Raw genomic sequence first — 20,067 nt, 5'->3', positions numbered from 1 at the left:
TAAAATTATTTACCTAGGGGTGTGGTAGACTCTCCCTTCCCTGGAGCTCTTCTAGCAGATGCTGTACAGCCATCTGTTGTGAAGACTGTAGGATTTCTTACGACAAGCAAGGGCTTGAAACAGATTGCCCACAAGGACCCCTTCAACTCTCAGTTGTGTTTTTTGTTGTGGACAATTTTGGTTAAACCTTGATCAGGATTCAGTTGTAGGCTAGCCACAGCTCACTAGAGGTCTTAAGTTAATAAAATAGGGAAAACTATGCATTTGAAATGAGAATGTGGGCACTGCTGAGATGGGAATCCTTTTTATATTGAAAATTCTGAACGGAATAAAAATTAGATTATGACAAACTGCTTGTGAGCCATCTAGAGATCTACAATAGTTTATTTCCAAAAACAGACACTAATAAATAAAAAAATACATTAATGTATATTGAATGGCCATAATAGTAGAGAAGAATATTTAGCACTTTGTAGCTTCCTTATAAATGACAATGTCAAACAAAAAAAGTAACAAACCTTCCCTTTGCCCTCTAAGTGGGAAACCAACCCCAACCTTCTACATAAAAGACTGACCTACATAGTTTTAAGGGTCAATATGAGGAGTAATAAAGACATCTGTATTTTTCCCATGTCCTGCCCCTCCTTTAATTGCCCATACTTCAAAATGCAGTGTTCAATATATAAATATTTTTTTTACCTCAGTTTCTTCTAAAGCACACTACCCATCACCACATTGTTGCTCAACACAGTATAACATGACAAGACCGCCTTCAAACCAGCAGACTACATTCTACTACTATCCAAGGGTAACGTGATAAACCTTATCTGTCCCATGAAAGAAGTATATGAACTTAAAAAATAAAACGCGTAGGCTCTGCCTCCATGATCTCAGGACAATAGCACTATAGAGAAAAAGGGGGATTTCAATTATCTTGCCATTGTGCAGTACTTGTTTCAACTGATCTGCCTTAATTCCTGAATATGCACTTTTAAATATATGTCTGCACCAGTTCTCATGCTAAGTCCCTGAGTATTCCCCCCACCCTGGCCTGTCACTGTTAAAGGAACTAAGAAGTAGAGGTGTGTCATTAATGAAGGAATAAACCCTTCCATAGTTAGTTACCCCCAAACAATACTAGGCTTTTATTACTGCTGCACATGCGTGCTTATTGGACATCTGTTACAATAGATGTTTTGGCTGAGGTAATAAAAACGGACTGATTATTGCTGAAGCTGCCTTTCCTTTCCAACTCTCTGTATGCATATTTATAACTTTTAAAAGAACTTAGCCAAAACATAACAAGCACCACTCTCAAGCCCAGAACAGAAAGAGAACTCAGAACATTATCTGCAGCGGTACAGACACACTAACAGGTCCGCTATCCTCATCTTTGCATACTTCAGTATCTTCTGTATACTTTCCTACCCCTTCAAACTGACTGTGGAATCCTCTTTTCTCATGCCCACTACCCAAATAAAAACAATCCTTTCAACTTTGTTTGCACTGAGAAAGTAACAAGGGTGAAGTTGCTTCCTGGCAATTTTCTGAAGCACTCTGCTCTACTGTGAGGAGAAATTCCATCTTAACATTAATGTGAACATTGCTTGTAGCGTGTGAGGCATGTATGGCTGGTAGGCTGAAAGAACAAGTTGCACACAGATTATTTAGTTGAGACTGAGCATTAACAAGTAATAGAAAACCACTTGAAAGCCAGAGAACTAACATTGGCCAAACCCCAACAAAAGAAGCAAGTCATGTAAATCCAGCAGCCACATTTTTTTCATGAACTGAGAGTCTTTGCCGTCCCTTTGGATGAGAGAGCTTTCTACACTAAGCAAAATTCACCGTCTTCCACGAGGCAGCTAACTTGGCCACAGGAGGGAGCAGATGGGTTCCTTTTACTACTATCATGCTCAGGCTCCTTTCCCCCATACTGCAAATAATTAACTTACAACAGAGACCCAGCTCTGCTTCTATCAGTTTGTGTTCTTTTCCTTTTCATCTTTAGGAAGGCAGAGGCTGGATCTCCCTGGAGAACTTGTGGCTCTCTTTATTACTTCCATCCACCTGACAAGAGAAAAAAAGTCAACTGTCATGGCCCTAGTTCGTTACCTACTCACTGTCATTCTTTGCATGTGCTACATAATAGTTTTTAGTAGGAATATTAATATTTCGCTTTCCATTTTGCTGAGGATTTTAGTAAGATTAACACTCAACCTAATGCTTAAAAGTTAACTTACTGTAAAGAAGGAGCCACAGTATCCCAACAGTCACCTGATAATTTGAACAGAGGTCTGTACAATTATGCTAGGTTTGTTACGATAGTGCAAAGGGAGAGTTATAGAAGGGAGTCCTATCCCACAAGGAAGAGGACTGGCAGTTAATGCCCCTCTTTTCCACTGCCTAGATGAGTAATATGCACACCAGATCACTTTTATGAAGAGCACAGAAACTCAAAAGGAAGGGTCTCCCCAAGGTAAATTTTAATTTTTAAAAAAATTCCTCCTGGTTTTCCTGCTGCTAATGAGTAGTTTTACTGTCTCACCCAGCCCAGATGGTGAAGACTCAGTAGAGTCGGTGGTGCTTTTCATTAGTGATTGTTGTATCTTTATGGATACAACAATCTTTATCTTTATCTTTATGGAGAAGGACCATCAAGTTTGGGACATTAAGCACATCTTCCTAAAGAATCTTTAATTGTAAAGCCTAGACAGGTCCCATCACTGATTGCAGTGCACAATGCCTGCAACCACATACAACCTCTCAGCCATCAACTTTTATCAGTAAGAACTGCTAAACCAAGGCTTCACTCAGGCTCATTCCACTAAACCATATGGTATGTGTGAACACAGCCAGAATATCTCTTTATCCAAACAGAAATGGATTTGAGTTGTACATATTTACAATATAGAGGAATTGCAATTTCCTAATGCGGTAAATAGTCCTCCCCTTACTGGAAAAATGGGGGGAAAGGCCTTGGGGGGGATGCTTTTACATATATATAGTTTTAGGCCTTCACTTCTCTACCACCTGCTCCGGGTGGGTTGAGAGAGATAGAGCATTTCTCAGGTGATGTGCAAACTTCCATATATGTACAACTTTAATCTGAGCTACTTTTGCACAGAGTTCTTTCACTGACAGATTTTGAAGTTAGCAGAACCCACCAAAAGTTATCTCATTCATTAATATAGGCAAGGCCACAGAAAGTATGACTTCTGTGTGAAATTCCAGCAGCTTCCTCAACTCATTACCAGGAGAGTTAGTAGAGAACATTTGTCAGAATGGTAACTGGGAGTAACGAATGCGTTTTGCAAATTATGTCTAGGAAGCACACTTACCTCTCAAAGGTGTACTTGCTCTCAGCCCTGAAGAAATATACATGGGACTTGAACTGCAGTTTGAAGACATAATCCTTCTGAATGCCATCGGCCTCTACGGGTGTGCTGACAGTGTAACCAAGAAGTGGTAAACTGGCCAATGGATAATCATCCTGAAAAAACAGCCAAGTTTTATTATTTATTTAACAGGTGTCCATTCCACTCTTCAACCACCGTTTTCAGGGCAGTTTACAAATAAAATACAGGCAGCAACCATTCTGCAGGCGCCCAATTGCCACTTGAACACTGACACACAGGTACCGTATTTTTTGCTCTATAAGACTCACTTTTCCCCTCCTAAAAAGTAAGGGGAAATGTGTGTGCGTCTTATGGAGTGAATGCAGGCTGCGCAGCTATCCCAGAAGCCAGAACAGCAAGAGGGATTGCTGCTTTCACTGCGCAGCAATCCCTCTTGCTGTTCTGGCTTCTGAGATTCAGAATATTTTTTTTCTTGTTTTCCTCCTCCAAAAACTAGGCGCATCTTGTGGTCTGGTGCGTCTTATAGAGCGAAAAATACGGTACTTTCGGACCCGGAAGAGAGCAGAATGGAGGCAGAGCAGGCTTATGTGCGCTCTGCCAATAGACGCAGGGGTCAGGAATGGAACCCCTGCACAAAATGTTCACTGCCTGTACTAAAACCCACCATGTACCACTGAGTTAATACATAAAGTTACAAGTAAAAACAAAAACCCTCAGTTCCCAGCCAGCACAAATATACCAGACAGAGAGAACTAGCTCTCCCAAGTTCTAGGTACTGTATGCCAGCTGGAGAGCCTAACTAAAGCCATAACTGGGAACCCTCTCTGCAATTTTATCCAACTAGGTGCTTTTAAAGAGCACCAGACATGCTATTCATATTACAATCAATTACAATTTTAGTTTACTGTCATCTGGCAATGCCTAGTGAATTGCCAGAAAGATATGCCAATGACTACTGGCTGAAGCTGCGCTGGAGCATTCAACTCGTTGCTGACAGCGGCAACGCTCACAAAATGTACCAAAGAATGAAGAAAGCCTTTAAGAATGGATTCACAAGGCATATTGCATCTCATTCCTATGTATGCCTAGCACCATCTTGAAGTTGTGCCACATCCATCTTACCTGGTGCGTCTTGTAGAAGAACAAACAGAAGTTTGTAAAAACAACCCACAGCTTCTGCCAGCCGTTACTGTTTTTGAATTTCCTCAATAGGTATCCTGACAGCTGGTTCTACATGGAAGAGAGGAAAATATAGTGTAAGTGACTAGTAGTCATTCTCCACAATCGCTCAACAAAAACCTGCCGTTAAATTTGCATTGCAGATTCAAAAAATAAATAACTTTTTCTAGAGGATGACTGAATTTGAGAAAGACTGCTTCAGAGCCTTTTTGTATGATTAGATATTTTGTGCAAGAAGTATACAAGTTACCTTTTTATGGTGGTGATATAATTTGCCAAGTGCAGTTAGAAAAGTTCCATATTTTTCCAATATTGGAGCATGGGTGTGTAACACAGACATTTATTGGCTATTTCCTGTGATGAAGTTAATGACCGAGCAATATAAAGCCACCACCCAACTCCATGGTTGTGTAATTTGGAGCCATTCAAAATTACAACCCCCCCCAACAAATTATTTGGGATTCTTTGCTCTGAAACTACAACACTGGAGTGCTTGTCAAGCATTGTGTATGCTATATTTATTTTACTGGCAGACCAGCAAAAACACCCCAATTGCCCCAACAGTCCTTTTATTTATTACTTTTTTTAGCATTTGACCCCCCAGGTTTTTAAGGAGGTGGGAAGTGAGACAGCATTATTTTTTTATTCAGTTTGTAGCAGTGGCTCCAAAACTTGAAAACCACTTAACTGGTTTTTCCACTTGTAGTAACTGGATTGTGCCGTGCTAGATGCTGTATGGTTTTTAATTGCATTTTTCTTGCTTTTATTTATTATATTCTATTTTATTGTATTACAATTTGCATTCCATAGAATGTCTGTTTAATACAGCCATGCTGTGGAACACCTGCAAAAACCTCATGGACCACAGGTAGTCCACAGACTGCAGTTTAGGAACTCCTGCTCTATGGGAGAGCTACCTACTCCCCATTCAGATCCACTCAGTCCAGATAGGATATTTCACTGTTTCCACTAAAGGTTGTTTGAGTCAGGCTTTTCCTGATCATACCAAAAAGGCTCTAGGGCAGGTGAACCCAATGTGCCCTCCAGATGATGTTGGACTACAACTCCCATCACCCCTCACCATTGGTCAAAGTGGCTGCGGCTGAGGGGAGTTGGTGTCTAGCAACTTCTGAAGGGCATCCTGCATCAAGGTGTCTTCTCTCAGGTATGCCAGCTACTAATGTAATGTCCATTTGTGCACACACCCCTTTTTCACAGTGATAACTCTGCGTACTGCATTTCCTCCTCTGAAAGGGTAGAACAATTATGGATGCAACTGATTCATGTCCGTGCTATGTTAACTGCGAATTTAAGACCCGTTTTTTGTCCTCTACAACATGCTAAGAACCAGTAAGCAACACACAGAGCTTGCATTCTTAGTTAAGGAGACAATACAACTAGAAGACAGAAAATGTTGAGGGAAAGCACACAGTAAAAAGCCCTGCAGAGCACATGGCAGCAATGCCACTTTTAAGTTAACATGCTGGTAAAGTGAAGAGTAAGCCCCACTGGAGGGAGAAGGAACCTAACTTGCTGTGATCTAATCTACAGGATAAATGAAATGCATCAAAACAATGGAATGTGTATCCAGGGTTCTTCTTAATACAGTGGTACCCCGCAAGACGAACGCCTCGCAAGACGGAAAACCCGCTAGACGAAAGGGTTTTCCGTTTTGGAGGCGCTTCGCAAAACGAATTTCCCTATGGGCTTGCTTCGCAAGACGACAGCCCATAGGGAAATCTCCGGGACAGCGGGGAAGCGCATCGCGTCTTCCCCACTGTCCTCGGACCTCCTCCCCCCGCCCGGCATCGGAACGAAGTTCCGATGCAGGGCGGGGGGGGACGCCTCCTCCCCCCGCCCGGCATCGGAACAAAGCTCCGATGCCGGGCGGGGGGGTGGAACGCCTCCTCCCCCCGCCCGGCATCGGAACGAAGCTCCGATGCCGGGCGGGGGGGTGGAACGCCTCCTCCCCCCGCCCGGCATCGGAACGAAGCTCCGATGCCGGGCGGGGGGGGGGAACGCCTCCTCCCCCCGCCCGGCATCGGAACGAAGCTCCGATGCCGGGCGGGGGGGGGGAACGCCTCCTCCCCCCGCCCGGCATCGGAACGAAGCTCCGATGCCGGGCGGGGGGGGAGGAACGCCTCCTCCCGCCGCCCAGCTTCGGATGGCTTTCCTGAAGACTTGGGGTGGGAGGAGGGTTTTCCTTCCCACCGCCAACATTCAGAATGCTGTTCTGAATGTTGGCGGTGCGGAGGAAAAACCCTCCTCCCACGCAAGCCCCGGGAACAGAGGGAAAGCGCTGCGCGCCTTCCCCTCTGTTCCCGTACCTGTCCTGAAGGCTTGCGGAGGGGAGAAAAGCCCTTCTCCGCACCGCCAGCCTGGCAAGCGGTTTCCCTAGGAACGCATTAATTGATTTTCAATGCATTCCTATGGGAAACCGTGCTTCGCAAGACGAAAAACTCGCAAGAAGAAAAAACTTGCGGAACCAATTAATTTCGTCTTGCGAGGCACCACTGTAAAGGGATTAATTTGGCTGATTTCTGCAAGAGACTTAAAGGATGTCTTACCACTCATTCCAATATTTTAGATCCTTGTTTCTGCACATTAGAACAGTGTTTAAGAGAGCTATAACGAGATGGTACAAGTAGAAAATGACCGTCTTCATAGATCCTATCAATACTGAGAGTGAGTGAAGCAGCTTTACCTGAATCATACACAAATAATCAGACAGGGATAGACTCTGGTTCCGGTACCAGCAAACGTGGGTGATTGTGTTGGGCCGCTGAGTCTGGCCCAGCAAATAGCGAGGAGGAAGCTCTGGAGAAACAGCAAGAGAGCAGAAAACTGAGCAGAAAGGGTGCAGGGCAAAGAGAAAAAGAAAGAAAAAGGTGATTTAGAACAAGAAAGGGCAGTACACGAAAAGGTCTGTTAAAAGAAATAGTATGAAAAAAGTAAAAAAGTCCTAAGATCCGCAGTGCAAGGGGCCATGGTGCTTTGGGGAGAAGTCAGAAAGATTTAACAAATTTACCTAAAACAGGGTTCTCAGTGGGCAAGATCACAAACTTTTGGTTTCATAATCCCAAAGCTGATTTCTTTCATTAGCTTTTTAGTGTGAATGGCAGCTGTTGATATATCAAAGCCCCCCTTTTTATCTTCTTTCTTCTCCAAAGCACACCCTTGTTGAGAACATGATGGAAACATGCAGTCACACATACAAAGAACATCTTCAGACGTCTTGTGGTTATTCATTCATTTGCTCTCTCACACAAGACCACTGAAGTTACTGAACGAAATGAAGGGGGTGTTAAAACCGCACACATGTATACAGTGCAGAGAAACCAGCAACCAAGACAGACAGAGTGGTAAGTGAAAGTGATAGTGATATGTGCTCTGCTGCTGGGTACCTCGACGGCCACACTGTGATCTGTCATGGAGACACTGGTGTTGCGGTACCAGCATACATGCATAGTAGTATTGGCACGGTGGTGGCTCTGCCTGTCCAGGGAGCTACGAGAAGAATGTATGTCCTCTTCGGACTCCTGTTCTACAGATACCTCATCTGAGGATCCTGAGGGGGGAGAAGGGAGCAAACATTTAACAGGCTGAGGGCACAGGGGTAGTGATAGCAGCAAGGATTGCTGACGTATAATAGCATCTTCCCCTCACAAAAGGAATTGGCATGCATGGGTTACTCTCCTTCTGATATCCATGGCCTTCATAATCGATAGCTTGAAGGTTAGGACACATCAAAGTTATTGCATAGGAAAAAGTCACATTCTGTTATATAGGGAAAATATTGAAAAGTTTGCTCAGAAGCTTCCTAGAAGGATTCCTAGGAAATATATAATTTCCACCTGAGGAATGCCACCGTGTGTTTCAGTGGCCAGTGGTGGGGCGGATCCATAGATAAGGAGACATTCAGGAGTACACAGGATATTACTTCAATGACTTCCACAGATTGGTAAGTGAACTGTGGTTTAAAAGAATGAATACTTTCCTGTGTAAGAGGGTGGTAAGGAAAGATTACACACTATAAACTTCATTATTATTGCTTGAACAGCTGGAAGTTCTTATTTGCCAAGCCTGAAATATCTGGAGCATCGGAGAGGGTATGGAATGTTACTTAGTGAAAAAGACTGAAGGCTGCGTAATCTATACCATTTTCCATCTCAGAAGCCTGAAGAGCACACAACTAACCAAGAATCACTAATCACAAGTGACATGAAAGCTACTCACTGTTAGAACGATTGCACACTGAGTTTTCTAGAAACATCTCTGATTTCTCAGTGAATTTCTTGGCCATTTCAATTGCCATATTTAGATCTTCCATCCACTTCCCCATTTCCAGACGAGTGCTGAAAAATAGAGACAGGAATGATGGCTAAGCACGTTTTCAGAGCTCGGCTGCTGTTTGTGATTTATGGTTCAAGAAAAGCACTGCTTGACCCATACTTAGAGCAATTTCATGTTTCCATAAATTCCCACTGAAATAACAAAATTTGCAGTCTATGTTACCATTCTGGCAACTGCAGAAGCTTGCCTCAACAATTTTAAATTCCACACAAATTCAGGTTTGATAAAACCACAACACAGTTTGAATCTTTTTCTATTCCTCCTGAAATCTGAAGTCTCATAAAGATGAGAGGAAGCAACATACTATTGCACTTTAATGTAAGCTTGGAGCACTACTCCATGGGGAAATCAGGTTTTGCCTCAACAGATGACTGCATAATGACTCAGGGAGAGTGTGGTCTCTCACATTGCGTAGCCTGGGGTATAGTGGCATATACACACACTGAAAGATGCCTATTTTACCAGTGCTTTAACACTCTTTTTCACAATTGAGCACTGAGAAAATCCTTACCTTGCTGCCACTACTATGGTTTTTTGAGCTGAATAAATGGTAAAGCAGTGAGGGACAGACCATTCGTTTTCGCTCTCTTCCACCTACAACAAAGGAAATTTCTTCATCACTCAGTGAGCAACAGCACACACATCTACACTAAAATAAATGGTGTGACAACAGCAACTAGCTACATTAACAGTATTTCGTTTCTACTTTGTTTCTAATGGGAAAACTATCACCTACAATTGCACTGTCATTTCAGCAAGCTGCTAAGCATAGTAGTCACTGGCTTATTACTCACCGGAGGATCCAGGACTATCAGCTGAAAATCAAACACAGACACATAAAAAAAAGTTCCATTAAGGAGTGGGAGGGAATGTAGCATTTTGGTGTGGAAGCAACACCAATTAGCACATCCAGCTAGCCTTGAAAATAGCAAAAGCACAATCAAGAGTTTTCTCGTCTTCCCAGCTACTCCAATGCCAAAAAACTGGCAGTGCTTGTTCTTTTGACTACTTAAATCTAACCCAGAAATCTGTGTCTACTAATGACTGGAGAAAAACTACAGTAACCAGAATTGCGCGTTTCGCAAGAGTCCCTTAAAAGTTCAGTATAAAGAGGAAGCCGAGGTTAACATGAAACACATTTTATTATTTTGATGTTTGATTGCTGTGTGATGTATCACTCACCAGCATCCCGTGCAGAGGGAGATGACCGTGAATCTTGAATTGATTGGTACCCGTGACTCCTTTGCTGGTGTAGAGCAACATATCTGAAAACTGAGACATGGAAATGTTACAAAATCATTTAGGTACGAAGAAAAAAGGCAATTCTATATTTTGTCACAATCCCTGGGTTACACCCAAAGAGTGCATAAGTAGCAAGCAGCTCAAGCAACTATTGTCTTTTTCTCTTCTCCTGCTCTGGAGCCCCTGAGTTCCTCAGAGGGCTCCCCAAACCTTTGCAGAGGCCACAGAGAGGGAAGAGAAAAATAGCAAAATTTGTTGGCAAGCTGCCCTCCATACATACAACCATTGGATAAACCCCTTTGTAGCTTTATTTGCAAACCAAATAAATTTACAAACCAATGTAAGTTTTCTCTTAAAATTGTGCTCCAAGTGGTTCACAGTAAAGCATAACAGTAACAAAACCTGTCTGTTATAATTCTCTATAAAAGTATTTAACTTTTCTCCACTCAAGATATCTGGATTACACTATGCTTACAGTTTCTCATTGTAATTATAGGGCACAAATTATTACCAACTGGTTTTCAGTTCATACATGATTACAAAGAGTCCTTCAACACCAAGGAAGAAGAAGAAGAGTTTGGATTTGATATCCCACTTTATCACTCCCCTTCAGGAGTCTCAAAGCGGCTAACAATCTCCTTTCCCTTCCTCCCCCACAACAAACAATCTGTGAGGTGAGTGGGGCTGAGAGACTTCAAAGAAGTGTGACTGGCCCAAGGTCACCCAGCAGCTGCATGTGGAGGAGCGGAGACGCGAACCCGGTTCCCCAGATTACGTGACTACCGCTCTTAACCACTACACCACACTGGCTCTCAAGGGAAAAAACCCTGTGGTTTTTCTGTGCATAATTAGGATCAAGCAAAGAGACTGCCCAACTAACAGAAGCCACTTTCTTTCCTTTTGGGAGCCCCTGGGAATGGATCCTGACAACATCAAAATCTGATGAGGAACAAGAGCACATACAAATTAGCTGCCCACACGGCAAATTGAGAATATGAGAACCACCCTGCTGGATGAGATCAAAGATGCATCTCATCCAGCAAACTGTTCTTAGAGGCCAACCAGATGCCCATGGGGAGCCCACATGCAGTAGATGAGCACAGTAACACTCCCCCACTTGTGTTACCCAAAAACTGGCATTCAGAGGCATTCTGCTTTCAATACTGGATGAAGTACACAGCCATCATAGACTCAAAAGAATATTGGGAGTTGGAAGGGACTCTGAGGGTCATCTAGTCCAACCCCCTGCAATGCAGGAATCTCAGCTAAAGCACCCATGACAGATGGCCATCCAACCTTTGCTTTAAAATCTCCAAGGAAGGAGAGTCCACTACTGTTCCATCATGACAAGCAGTTACTGATCAAGGGCCATTCTGCTATCTATCTCTTGAGGAACCAGCCCCATGAGGAGGCAAAGAATCTGAGCCTGGATAAAGTCAGGGTTTGAGGACCCACCTATGCAACTGCCTCACATTTCCTGAAAAGTTCCATGCTGTATACAAAGGCTTCTTTATATTTTGGCTGTGAAACAACCGAGGCTCAAATAACAAGGCCGTACTCCTCAGAATATGTACACGAAACTTAAGTCTTGACCAATCCCAATCAAACTACTACAAGGGAACGGGCTCCAGAAACCTCATTACGAGGTGAAATCTTGATCAAAAGCATCAGCTCACCAGAAAGAACATCCTTTGCTGTAAACCCTTTTTGGTAAGCTTGTATAAGCAGCCTTCCCGGATAAATTCCTGTGGGGAAAAATATACAAAGCTTTAGTACATTTGATGGCTCTTCTGTGAAATGCAGCACTCTCTACTTCAGGGTTGGGGCTGTTTTCAGCCCGAGGACTCTCTTACAGTCGCCCACCTCTCCAAGGCCTACATGCCAGTGGTAGACATGGCCAATGTATATACATGTACTAAACATACAGACCCCACCCACGACACATACAGTAAGCACAATGCCAGACATACAGGCACACACCATACTCTTCCCCCTCTCTCACACATAAGATCATACACACACACACACACACACACACAGGCTGCCTGTTACTTTGCGTAGATTGGTTTGTGCAAAGAAAAACACAGCATCTCTCCCCACTTCAGTGTGTGCGTGTGGGTGTGCATGCATGCATGCGTGCGTGGTAATGCTGCCATTTACTCATAAAGAACGACGAGCAGGCAAAGGCTTTGTCTTTATTCTTGGTGTGGTGGTACTTAGCACTAAGATTGCAGCAGACAGACTTGCTTTGCCTCCTGACCACACCAGGATATAAATCTGGCCACTTCCCATGGATTGGCTGGCCAGATCTGGGCTGTGGGTTAGTCACCTCTGCTCTGATTATTTCCCTCATTACAAGCAGCATCACTTCCAGTTCTCTGCTGGAAATGTGCCACTAAGCTACAAAAGGCACCTAGGCCACCAGAGCATACTTATTTAAAACAGCTAGGCTGTCACAACTTGGCCACTCAGTTAGTGTTCTATTAAAACTAAGAATGACCAGGCTCAACACAAATTATGTGACCACCTCTTCCATTTATAAAATGTAAGCATTCCCCAACTTATGCAGGGGTTATGTTCCGGGCCTCTGGGCGCATAAGTGAATTTGCGTAAAGTGGAGAGTATCTTCTAAAAAGCCTCTAAATCTCTCCCCCCCCCCCCAATTCTCCAGCACTCACTCGCACTCTCTCTCTCCATACAATTCTCTCTTCGATGTGAGTTTAAGCTCTGGGGCTGGCAGGAGGTAGGAGGATGCACTGGAACGTGGCTGCTGCTGCGCTACCCCAGGTATCAGCCATTTGGCGGAGAGGCTGAGCAGCCTACACAAAGCCCTGCTGTGTCTCTGGTCTCCTCAGGGTTTCCTCTGTGCTATCTGATGTCCTCTTTGGGCTCCGGGGAGGGTTTATTTACAAGCGTCAAGAACTCTCCAGCTGACTCCCGCCATTTGAGTCTATTTATATTTATTTATATTCATTTATATGAGTCTATTTATCTATTTTTTGGCACTGCACATATATGCAATCGCACGCGAGTAGAACATGTGTAAGTGGGAGGATGTTTGTTCAGTTTCCAAAGCGCTTTATAGTGCTGTGGTACACAACCAAGAGTCCTCTAAATGTCTAAGAGGCAAGTACTATTTTCCCTAGGATTTGCCCATGATGAATGAATAAATACATGAAGAGAGCCTGCACACCCATGCATGCATCATACTTGCACTGGTCCCTGTTACCTCTTTGGATCAGCAATAATTGAAGGACTGGGAAAACTGAAACAATGCCTGTGGTCCCTGAAATGAAGGCCCTTCAAAGAAGCCTTTTCTCACATTGTTTTGCCAACCTTAAAAACAACTCGGTAAGTACATGCAAATACAATTTTTGAATGGTTACTTATGAGAGTTTCAATACTGAGATATATTTTTGGAAATAACATACTGGATTTCCCTAGTTCTGAAATAAACCAGTAAAACTTCTAAAGCCATCATCCCATAAAGGAAGAAAGCAAGAAGAAAGGTCAGAAACAATTGAAGTACACGGGTCTTAAAATATGGAAAGAACTACCTACTCTGCCAGCTGCTACAAGGTTATCAATGCCAAGCAGGTCGTGCTGTAACTCTGTTAGCTTCTGGAAATTCTCCAAACGGATGAGACTGTTCTGAAGCTGTGATGTAATTTCTGTGATTTCTTTCAGTGCACCTGCAGAAGGGAATTACAAAAGAAAAGGTCTACTCCAAACCAACCAATCAGAGAAGCATGGACAAAAGTACAGGCCAAACTGAAGCAGTGTATGAACATTGCTTTTTTCCAAAAGGAAAAATGGAACGTTACATGTACTTATTTAAGAGAAGACGCAATCACAGAAATCTCCAAATGATTGGTAAGTGGACAGACTAGCCTAAACATACACGACCATGCCATTTTAATTAGACCTACTCAAACCTTGCAGTGCTATGGTATCAACAGCTACTAGTCACAATGGCAGTATTTCCTGCAGTATCAGAGGCTGTATGCTGCTGAATGCCAGTTTCTGAGGAACAAGAGAGTTCTACTGCACTCAATTCCTCTCATGGGCTCTATATAGGTTGGTCATTGTGGGACAGAAGGCTAGACTAGATAGGCCTCTGATCTGATCTTGCAAGGCTCCACTTACATTCTTCCCCGGTGAGAACCATAAAAAGCCACTTAGACTCCATTTTACCTAATTTTGTGCTCAAAATAAACTCTGCAAAATCAAACATGGTTGCACTTTCATAATTATTATACCTTACATCCAAGAAACAGGTGTTCAAAATGCAGTAATATATTTTGCAGAAGATGGTAGAAAAGTAAGGAATGGAAGACAGAGATTTTGGAAGCAAGCACAGTATATAAGCCCAGGGATAGTAACGGAGATATGTGTAATAACTCTATTTTGGCTTCTGAGACTGTAACCCACATTTCTCAGCTGCCTTTAATTTATTATTATTATTATTATTATTATTATTATTATTTACAGAGATCCTCATGGTGGGCAGTTTTACTCATGTACTGGGCCTTTTGTGGAGATTTCTTTGCTTACAACTTTCACTAGAACAACTCCTCAAAGGTTAAGGCTGAGACTGTTCCGTTATTCTTAATTGCTATAGTACTCAATTTCACAATAAGTCCTAGGAGGCAGAATATGTGTCATTCACATGTGTGAATGACACATTTATGTTTGACAGTAATGAGCTGGTCCAATGTCACACTTATCCATGATATCCAATTTTGCCCTGTATATTATAGCTGTAGAATGAACAGCCCCACCTATAAGAACTATGGGAGATACTCTTCTCACTTGTATTTTAAATGGAGATGTATGATGCAAAGCCAATAAGGATGAGTTTATACTTTTATGTTCACAACTTAACTACTGCTATAGTCAAAGATAACACTTCCCACAGCATTCACATGACTCAGTATTTTCCAATGGAGACAGTTCACATGACTAAGTGCAAGTAAGATGATGGTGTGACTCAGTTCTTGGCTCAGTGTCACACTGTTCACAGAAAGTAGAACAAAATAATAGGTAGTCCCCCACCCCAACAGGTGGGTAGGGATGCCCACCAGTCAAACACTGGGCGTCACCATGACATTTGCCAGCCCAGGTCCTTGGGGATGTAGGACAGGATATTTATTAAACACACACACAAACAAAATTAAGTGATTTAACTTCAAAAGGAAAGTGTTTGGTCCCAATACAGTGGTACCTCGGGTTAAGAACTTAATTCGTTCTGGAGGTCCGTTCTTAACCTGAAACTGTTCTTAACCTGAGGTACCACTTTAGCTAATGGGGCCTCCCGCTGCCGCCACGCGATTTCTGTTCTAATCCTGAAGCAAAGTTCTTAACCGAAGGTACTATTTCTGGGTTAGCCGAGTCTGTAACCTGAGGCGTCTGTAACCTGAAGCGTCTGTAACATGAGGTACCACTGCACTTCCTTTAGACCCACAGCCTAAATTCAAGCTAGGATGCAAAAGAAGTTTCAAGTCATGGCTTGAACTTGACTTTAAAGGTAAAGGGACCCCTGACCATTAGGTCCAGTCGTGGCCGACTCTGGGGTTGTAGCGCTCATCTTGCTTTACTGGCCGAGGGAGCCAGTGTACAGCTTCTGGGTCATGTGGCCAGCATGACTAAGACGCTTCTGGCAAACCAGAGCAGCACATGAAAACGCCGTTTACCTTCCTGCCGGAGAGGTACCTATTTATCTACTTGCACTTTGATGTGCTTTTGAACTGCTGGGTTGGCAGAAGAACTTGACTTTACCTACTGTCATATATGCCTGGGAAAGGTTGACATAGGCTAGAGGTTAAAAATAACTGAAACCAGATGAACTAGTTTTGTAGCAATACAGTGGTACCTTGGAAGTCATATGGACTCCATTCCAGAAGTCCATTCAACTTCCAAAACATTCGGATACCAAGGTGCAGCTTCCAATTGGCTGCAAGAAGCTCTTGCAGCCAATCAGAACCCACGGAAGTCACATCAGACGTTTGGGTTCCAAAGAACGTTCACAAACTGGGAACACTCACTTCCAGGTATGTGGCATTTGGGAGCCAAAACATTTGACTCGCAAAGCATTCAGGATCCAAGCTACGACTGTACTGTTTCTACCAAGACAACTGAATTTCTGTCAATCAGCAACATAAAATGAGAAAACAGAATGTGTTGAGTATTGGCATTGCAGATATTTGTCTGATCTTTCACTCACTCCTGCAGTCGGTGTAGTCCCGATGATCTGGCACGTAGTGTTTGCAAAGTCTCCCCAGGATCAGCTTGTAGTGCATTAACCTCTGGATGGGTTTCAGCAGGAAAGTGTTGAGTGGCAAGTAACAAACCTTCTGGAGTTCGAACTCCTTATAAACCATTTCCAGTTTCTTTATGCGCTTAGTTGCTTTCTCTAACTCTGACAGGACTTCATCATGTTCCTTCAGGTAGGTGGTATATTCCTGTAGGATCACAAAAGATGCGGCCATAAGTAAAGGCTCTGGAAGCATTTACTTTCAGTTTCACATAATCATGGGCTGTCATTGCACACAAACCAAATCTTGTGGTTTAAAGCAAACTCTGTTACCCAAACAAGACACTTTCATGACCCAGAATTTGAAAGCAGCTTGTTTTGAAACAGACTGGAATTTGTTTTAAACCACAATATCTGGCTCATAGGTAACAAATCAGGATTCTATGAAAATGGAAGTCAACACTGCTGAAGACCTCAGTCCAGTCATGCAGGAGCAGCAGGCTAGAAGGCGCATGGAAGAATTTCACCTGGGCTCCTTCCTTGAGTACACATTGCTAAACAATGATTTAATGTTATATATTAATCAGCCCACTGAACATGAAGGAACACACAGATTCTTGGGAGTTATTTCCTTACCTTTAGCATACGCATATTTTTCAGCAAGACATCACCAATCCGTTGATAATCTCCTTTCGTGGGAGCGTTGGAACGTCCCTCCCTGCAATGAGAGTGTGAGAAGATTGTGCTACTGCTCTTGGGAAATTGAATCTTACAATTATTTTCCAGTAGGAACTGTTTTCTAGAAACTAAAGCATACTAACAATAACTATAAAAGAGTTCCAAAACTGTTTCCATTCATTTCTCAGCAAACTAACCATGTTTCCTGTTTCAATTTGTAGCTCAAATTGGAGTCCCAATAATCAAATAATCATTTTAAAAACAGAAGAAAAGGGTTAACACTGTATGCTATCAACTAAACCTCTCTGAAGTTTATATGTATTTTGCAAAAACAGGCATGCCAGACCTGAAAATTTAAAACAAAGAAACCATATTTCTACTCTTTTTGACCAGATTCAAGTGTTTGCCTTCACAATGCTGTTAACACTTACCATAGTGCTAGCCGCTGTTCAAGTTCTTTCAGAAAACCTCTGTGAAATTCATAGATGGGGTCTATGTTTGAGAACAGCAAGGTCATGAGACTTTCAGGCATGGCATTTTCCTTGACAACTGCACTGCGGAACCACTGTAGAGGAGAGATAAATAAGAAGCAGATGTGTGGCTTCCTGTTCTTGGTATCAGCAATGTAAAAAGTATCAAAGAACCCAGAAAAACAACAACATGCAAACAAATTTCAACAATATCAAACAAGTCCTTTGGCAGCAGACACATACTCTAAACAAGATGCACAAGAGACGTTTTGCAAATATTCCATCTGGGAAATTCCAGTTTATAACCAATTTTACCCTGAGGCTAAGGGACTGCAATAATACACAATTCACAATTTACACATACAACTATTAAAACAACTCTTTTTAGGGAAAAGTGGGTTTAAATCACTTACTACAGTAAGGACTTCCAAGTCTTTTAAATAAGTTCGTTCAGTTGCAAGAATTTCTTTTGCAATGAAATAGGCTTTGTCTGCTGGGTACCTCTGAAAGATAAAAGCAAATCCCAAATAAATGAAACAGAAAATGTTTCTTATTAAGAAACCTTGGTTGAGCTATATAATAAGACTCCTTTGACCATCCAGATGTGCCACTATAAAAGGAGGGCCAAAACCAAAGCCTCCTGCTCTAAATGGTTTTGAAGTGTGTGGCTTTTTAAAGAAATATTTGAATCAGCTATACCAAATGTATTCTTCAGGTGAGGCAGTGGGAATCCTGAACCCGAGATGTGAATATGAGTTTCATTAAGCCACACCCTGATCCTGATCTAGAGTTAGTTGCTTGAAACACACTTGAAACAACAACGCTTGAAACAACAATGACAGCACTGATCCTCTAGGCTGTATGTGTCTGGACAGAGATACACTGCATTGAAAAGCTTCAACCTCTTTGTCACATTGAGCCTGATGGAAACAGAAACATGGGTACAGGAAGCCACAAATTTGCTTTTTAATATACCTCATCTAACCTCAGATAAGGCATCAAACCACAACCTTGAGGTTTACTGTATTATTTTCAATAGAAAAAGTCCTAGATTAAGATTATGGAACATACGCCAAACACAAAAATGCCCAACCCCAAACTTTCCCAAATTCTTCTAAGTGTAAGATACAAAGTTGCAAAAATTTCATTATTTTTGCAGTGGGAAGACAGAACTCCTAATTGTATGGTTAATTTCACTCCTGCTTAGACGTGCAAAATAAGGGTTTTGCCTTTCGTTCTAGTTAATTTCACGTTCACCAAGATTGATTCACCAGCATGATTCACCAGCAGTAATCAATACGGTTGTTAAATTAGATAAATTGTCTATGGGTTGAGCTGAGCTTGCTAAATAACAAAACCAGCTCATTCCCACCTGAAAAATGTGCTAAAGAGAAGGATCTGTTTTTGACAAGAAATAGTGGATTATTAGACTGCAGAAAAGCACTCAGAGAGTTGGAATTAATGTACTTTCTATAACTGCCTCTAATGTTTTACAGTACAACTATTCCCCACAAACAGAAAGGACAAAAATGGTGCTCTTGAGGTAAAGAGAAGCATTTAATTCATATCTCACTTTGAAACAGCTGGAAAAAAGGATTGTTCCTTCTAGCAGTTTTATAGTAGCAAAGTGTCGTGTATTTATTTTAACACAGGTCAAGAAAAACCATTGTGTGGGAAGTTTAATAGTACACAAGTCAGTACGATAGTATAGCACTGGCAGATTTGCACATTGCTAATATCTTAGGGCTTATGTACGTTTAACTTTTGCCATGCTCCTTCTATGCAGAGGTCCGCACTTTAACGCTCTGTGTCCAAGTGGTTTATTTTGTTTTGTTTTGCCCCAAGCTTTCCCTGTGAAAAGCTGCTCTTCAAAGTTTTCTGTGGATTGTGTTTCCTCTGATTGAAATTTAAAGAGTGGGTTTTTGCAGGGAAAGCTGTAGAGCAAAAACAAAAGGGGGGGAGGGGGGCAACTCGGACACAGAAGTTTAAACCATGGACTGTGTGTGGAAAGAGTAGAGGAAAGGTAAATGTGAATAAGCCCCAACAAAGAAATCAGAAATTGAAGCAGAGGCTCATGAAACAAACAAACACAAATCACCCTCCTTGTCTTTGCCTTACCTTACGCCTTGCCTCATCCTCTTCTTCTATCCTGGCACCACCAACATCGCTCAGGACAGGACTCAAAAGAGGAGATGAGCCCTGGCCAGGTGTGTTCATATTCACATGAAACGACGGGTTCAGAGTCATTGGACTCTTCATTACAAAGGAAGACAGCTGAGGACCTAAGTATCACATTAGGAAGGAAGTGGGGAGGAGAAAGAGGTTAAGAATTGGTTTTGCTTCAACAAAATACCACCAGGCACATCACCAAATCGACATAACACTTGCAAGTAGTTGTCTCCCCTGGTTTGCTTAAAAATTTTTTTAAAAAATGAGGCCACAAATATTTTAAAGCAGTCTTTGAAAATGTTAGGTACAATTTCCTGGAGGTCAAACTGGAATTAGCTAAGAATTTAGACTTTTGAACAAAAGC

General features: G+C 42.3%; 1 protein-coding gene across 7 annotated transcripts in view; it reads right to left on the bottom strand.

The window, feature by feature from the left end:
- Window positions 1–366: 366 nt before the first annotated feature.
- FARP2 (FERM, ARH/RhoGEF and pleckstrin domain protein 2) overlaps window positions 367–20,067 on the bottom strand; it is a 63,189-nt gene continuing 43,488 nt past the window's right edge. For 2 of the 7 annotated variants that reach the window (XM_081006600.1, XM_081006601.1), the window contains exons 14-27: window positions 19,653–19,816; window positions 17,948–18,037; window positions 17,496–17,629; window positions 17,023–17,104; window positions 16,357–16,594; window positions 13,695–13,825; window positions 11,810–11,878; window positions 10,074–10,163; window positions 9,403–9,485; window positions 8,775–8,893; window positions 7,943–8,106; window positions 4,482–4,589; window positions 3,342–3,493; window positions 367–2,070 (exon numbers count right to left, since the gene is read on the bottom strand). In XM_081006600.1, coding sequence (XP_080862726.1) covers window positions 1,980–2,070; window positions 3,342–3,493; window positions 4,482–4,589; window positions 7,943–8,106; window positions 8,775–8,893; window positions 9,403–9,485; window positions 10,074–10,163; window positions 11,810–11,878; window positions 13,695–13,825; window positions 16,357–16,594; window positions 17,023–17,104; window positions 17,496–17,629; window positions 17,948–18,037; window positions 19,653–19,816 — 1,715 coding nt within the window. In that variant the 3' untranslated portion in view covers window positions 367–1,979. Of the gene's footprint in view, window positions 2,071–3,341; window positions 3,494–4,481; window positions 4,590–7,242; window positions 7,383–7,942; window positions 8,107–8,774; window positions 8,894–9,402; window positions 9,486–10,073; window positions 10,164–11,809; window positions 11,879–13,694; window positions 13,826–16,356; window positions 16,595–17,022; window positions 17,105–17,495; window positions 17,630–17,947; window positions 18,038–19,652; window positions 19,817–20,067 lie in introns of those variants that run through there. The other 5 variants (XR_013986695.1, XM_081006602.1, XM_081006603.1 and 2 more) reach the window with 5 other exon arrangements.

The sequence above is a fragment of the Podarcis pityusensis genome (genome assembly GCF_964106645.2).
Source record: "Podarcis pityusensis genome assembly, chromosome: 5".
NCBI classification, from domain to species: domain Eukaryota; kingdom Metazoa; phylum Chordata; class Lepidosauria; order Squamata; family Lacertidae; genus Podarcis; species Podarcis pityusensis.
This window is presented reverse-complemented; position numbering and strand designations above follow the sequence as displayed.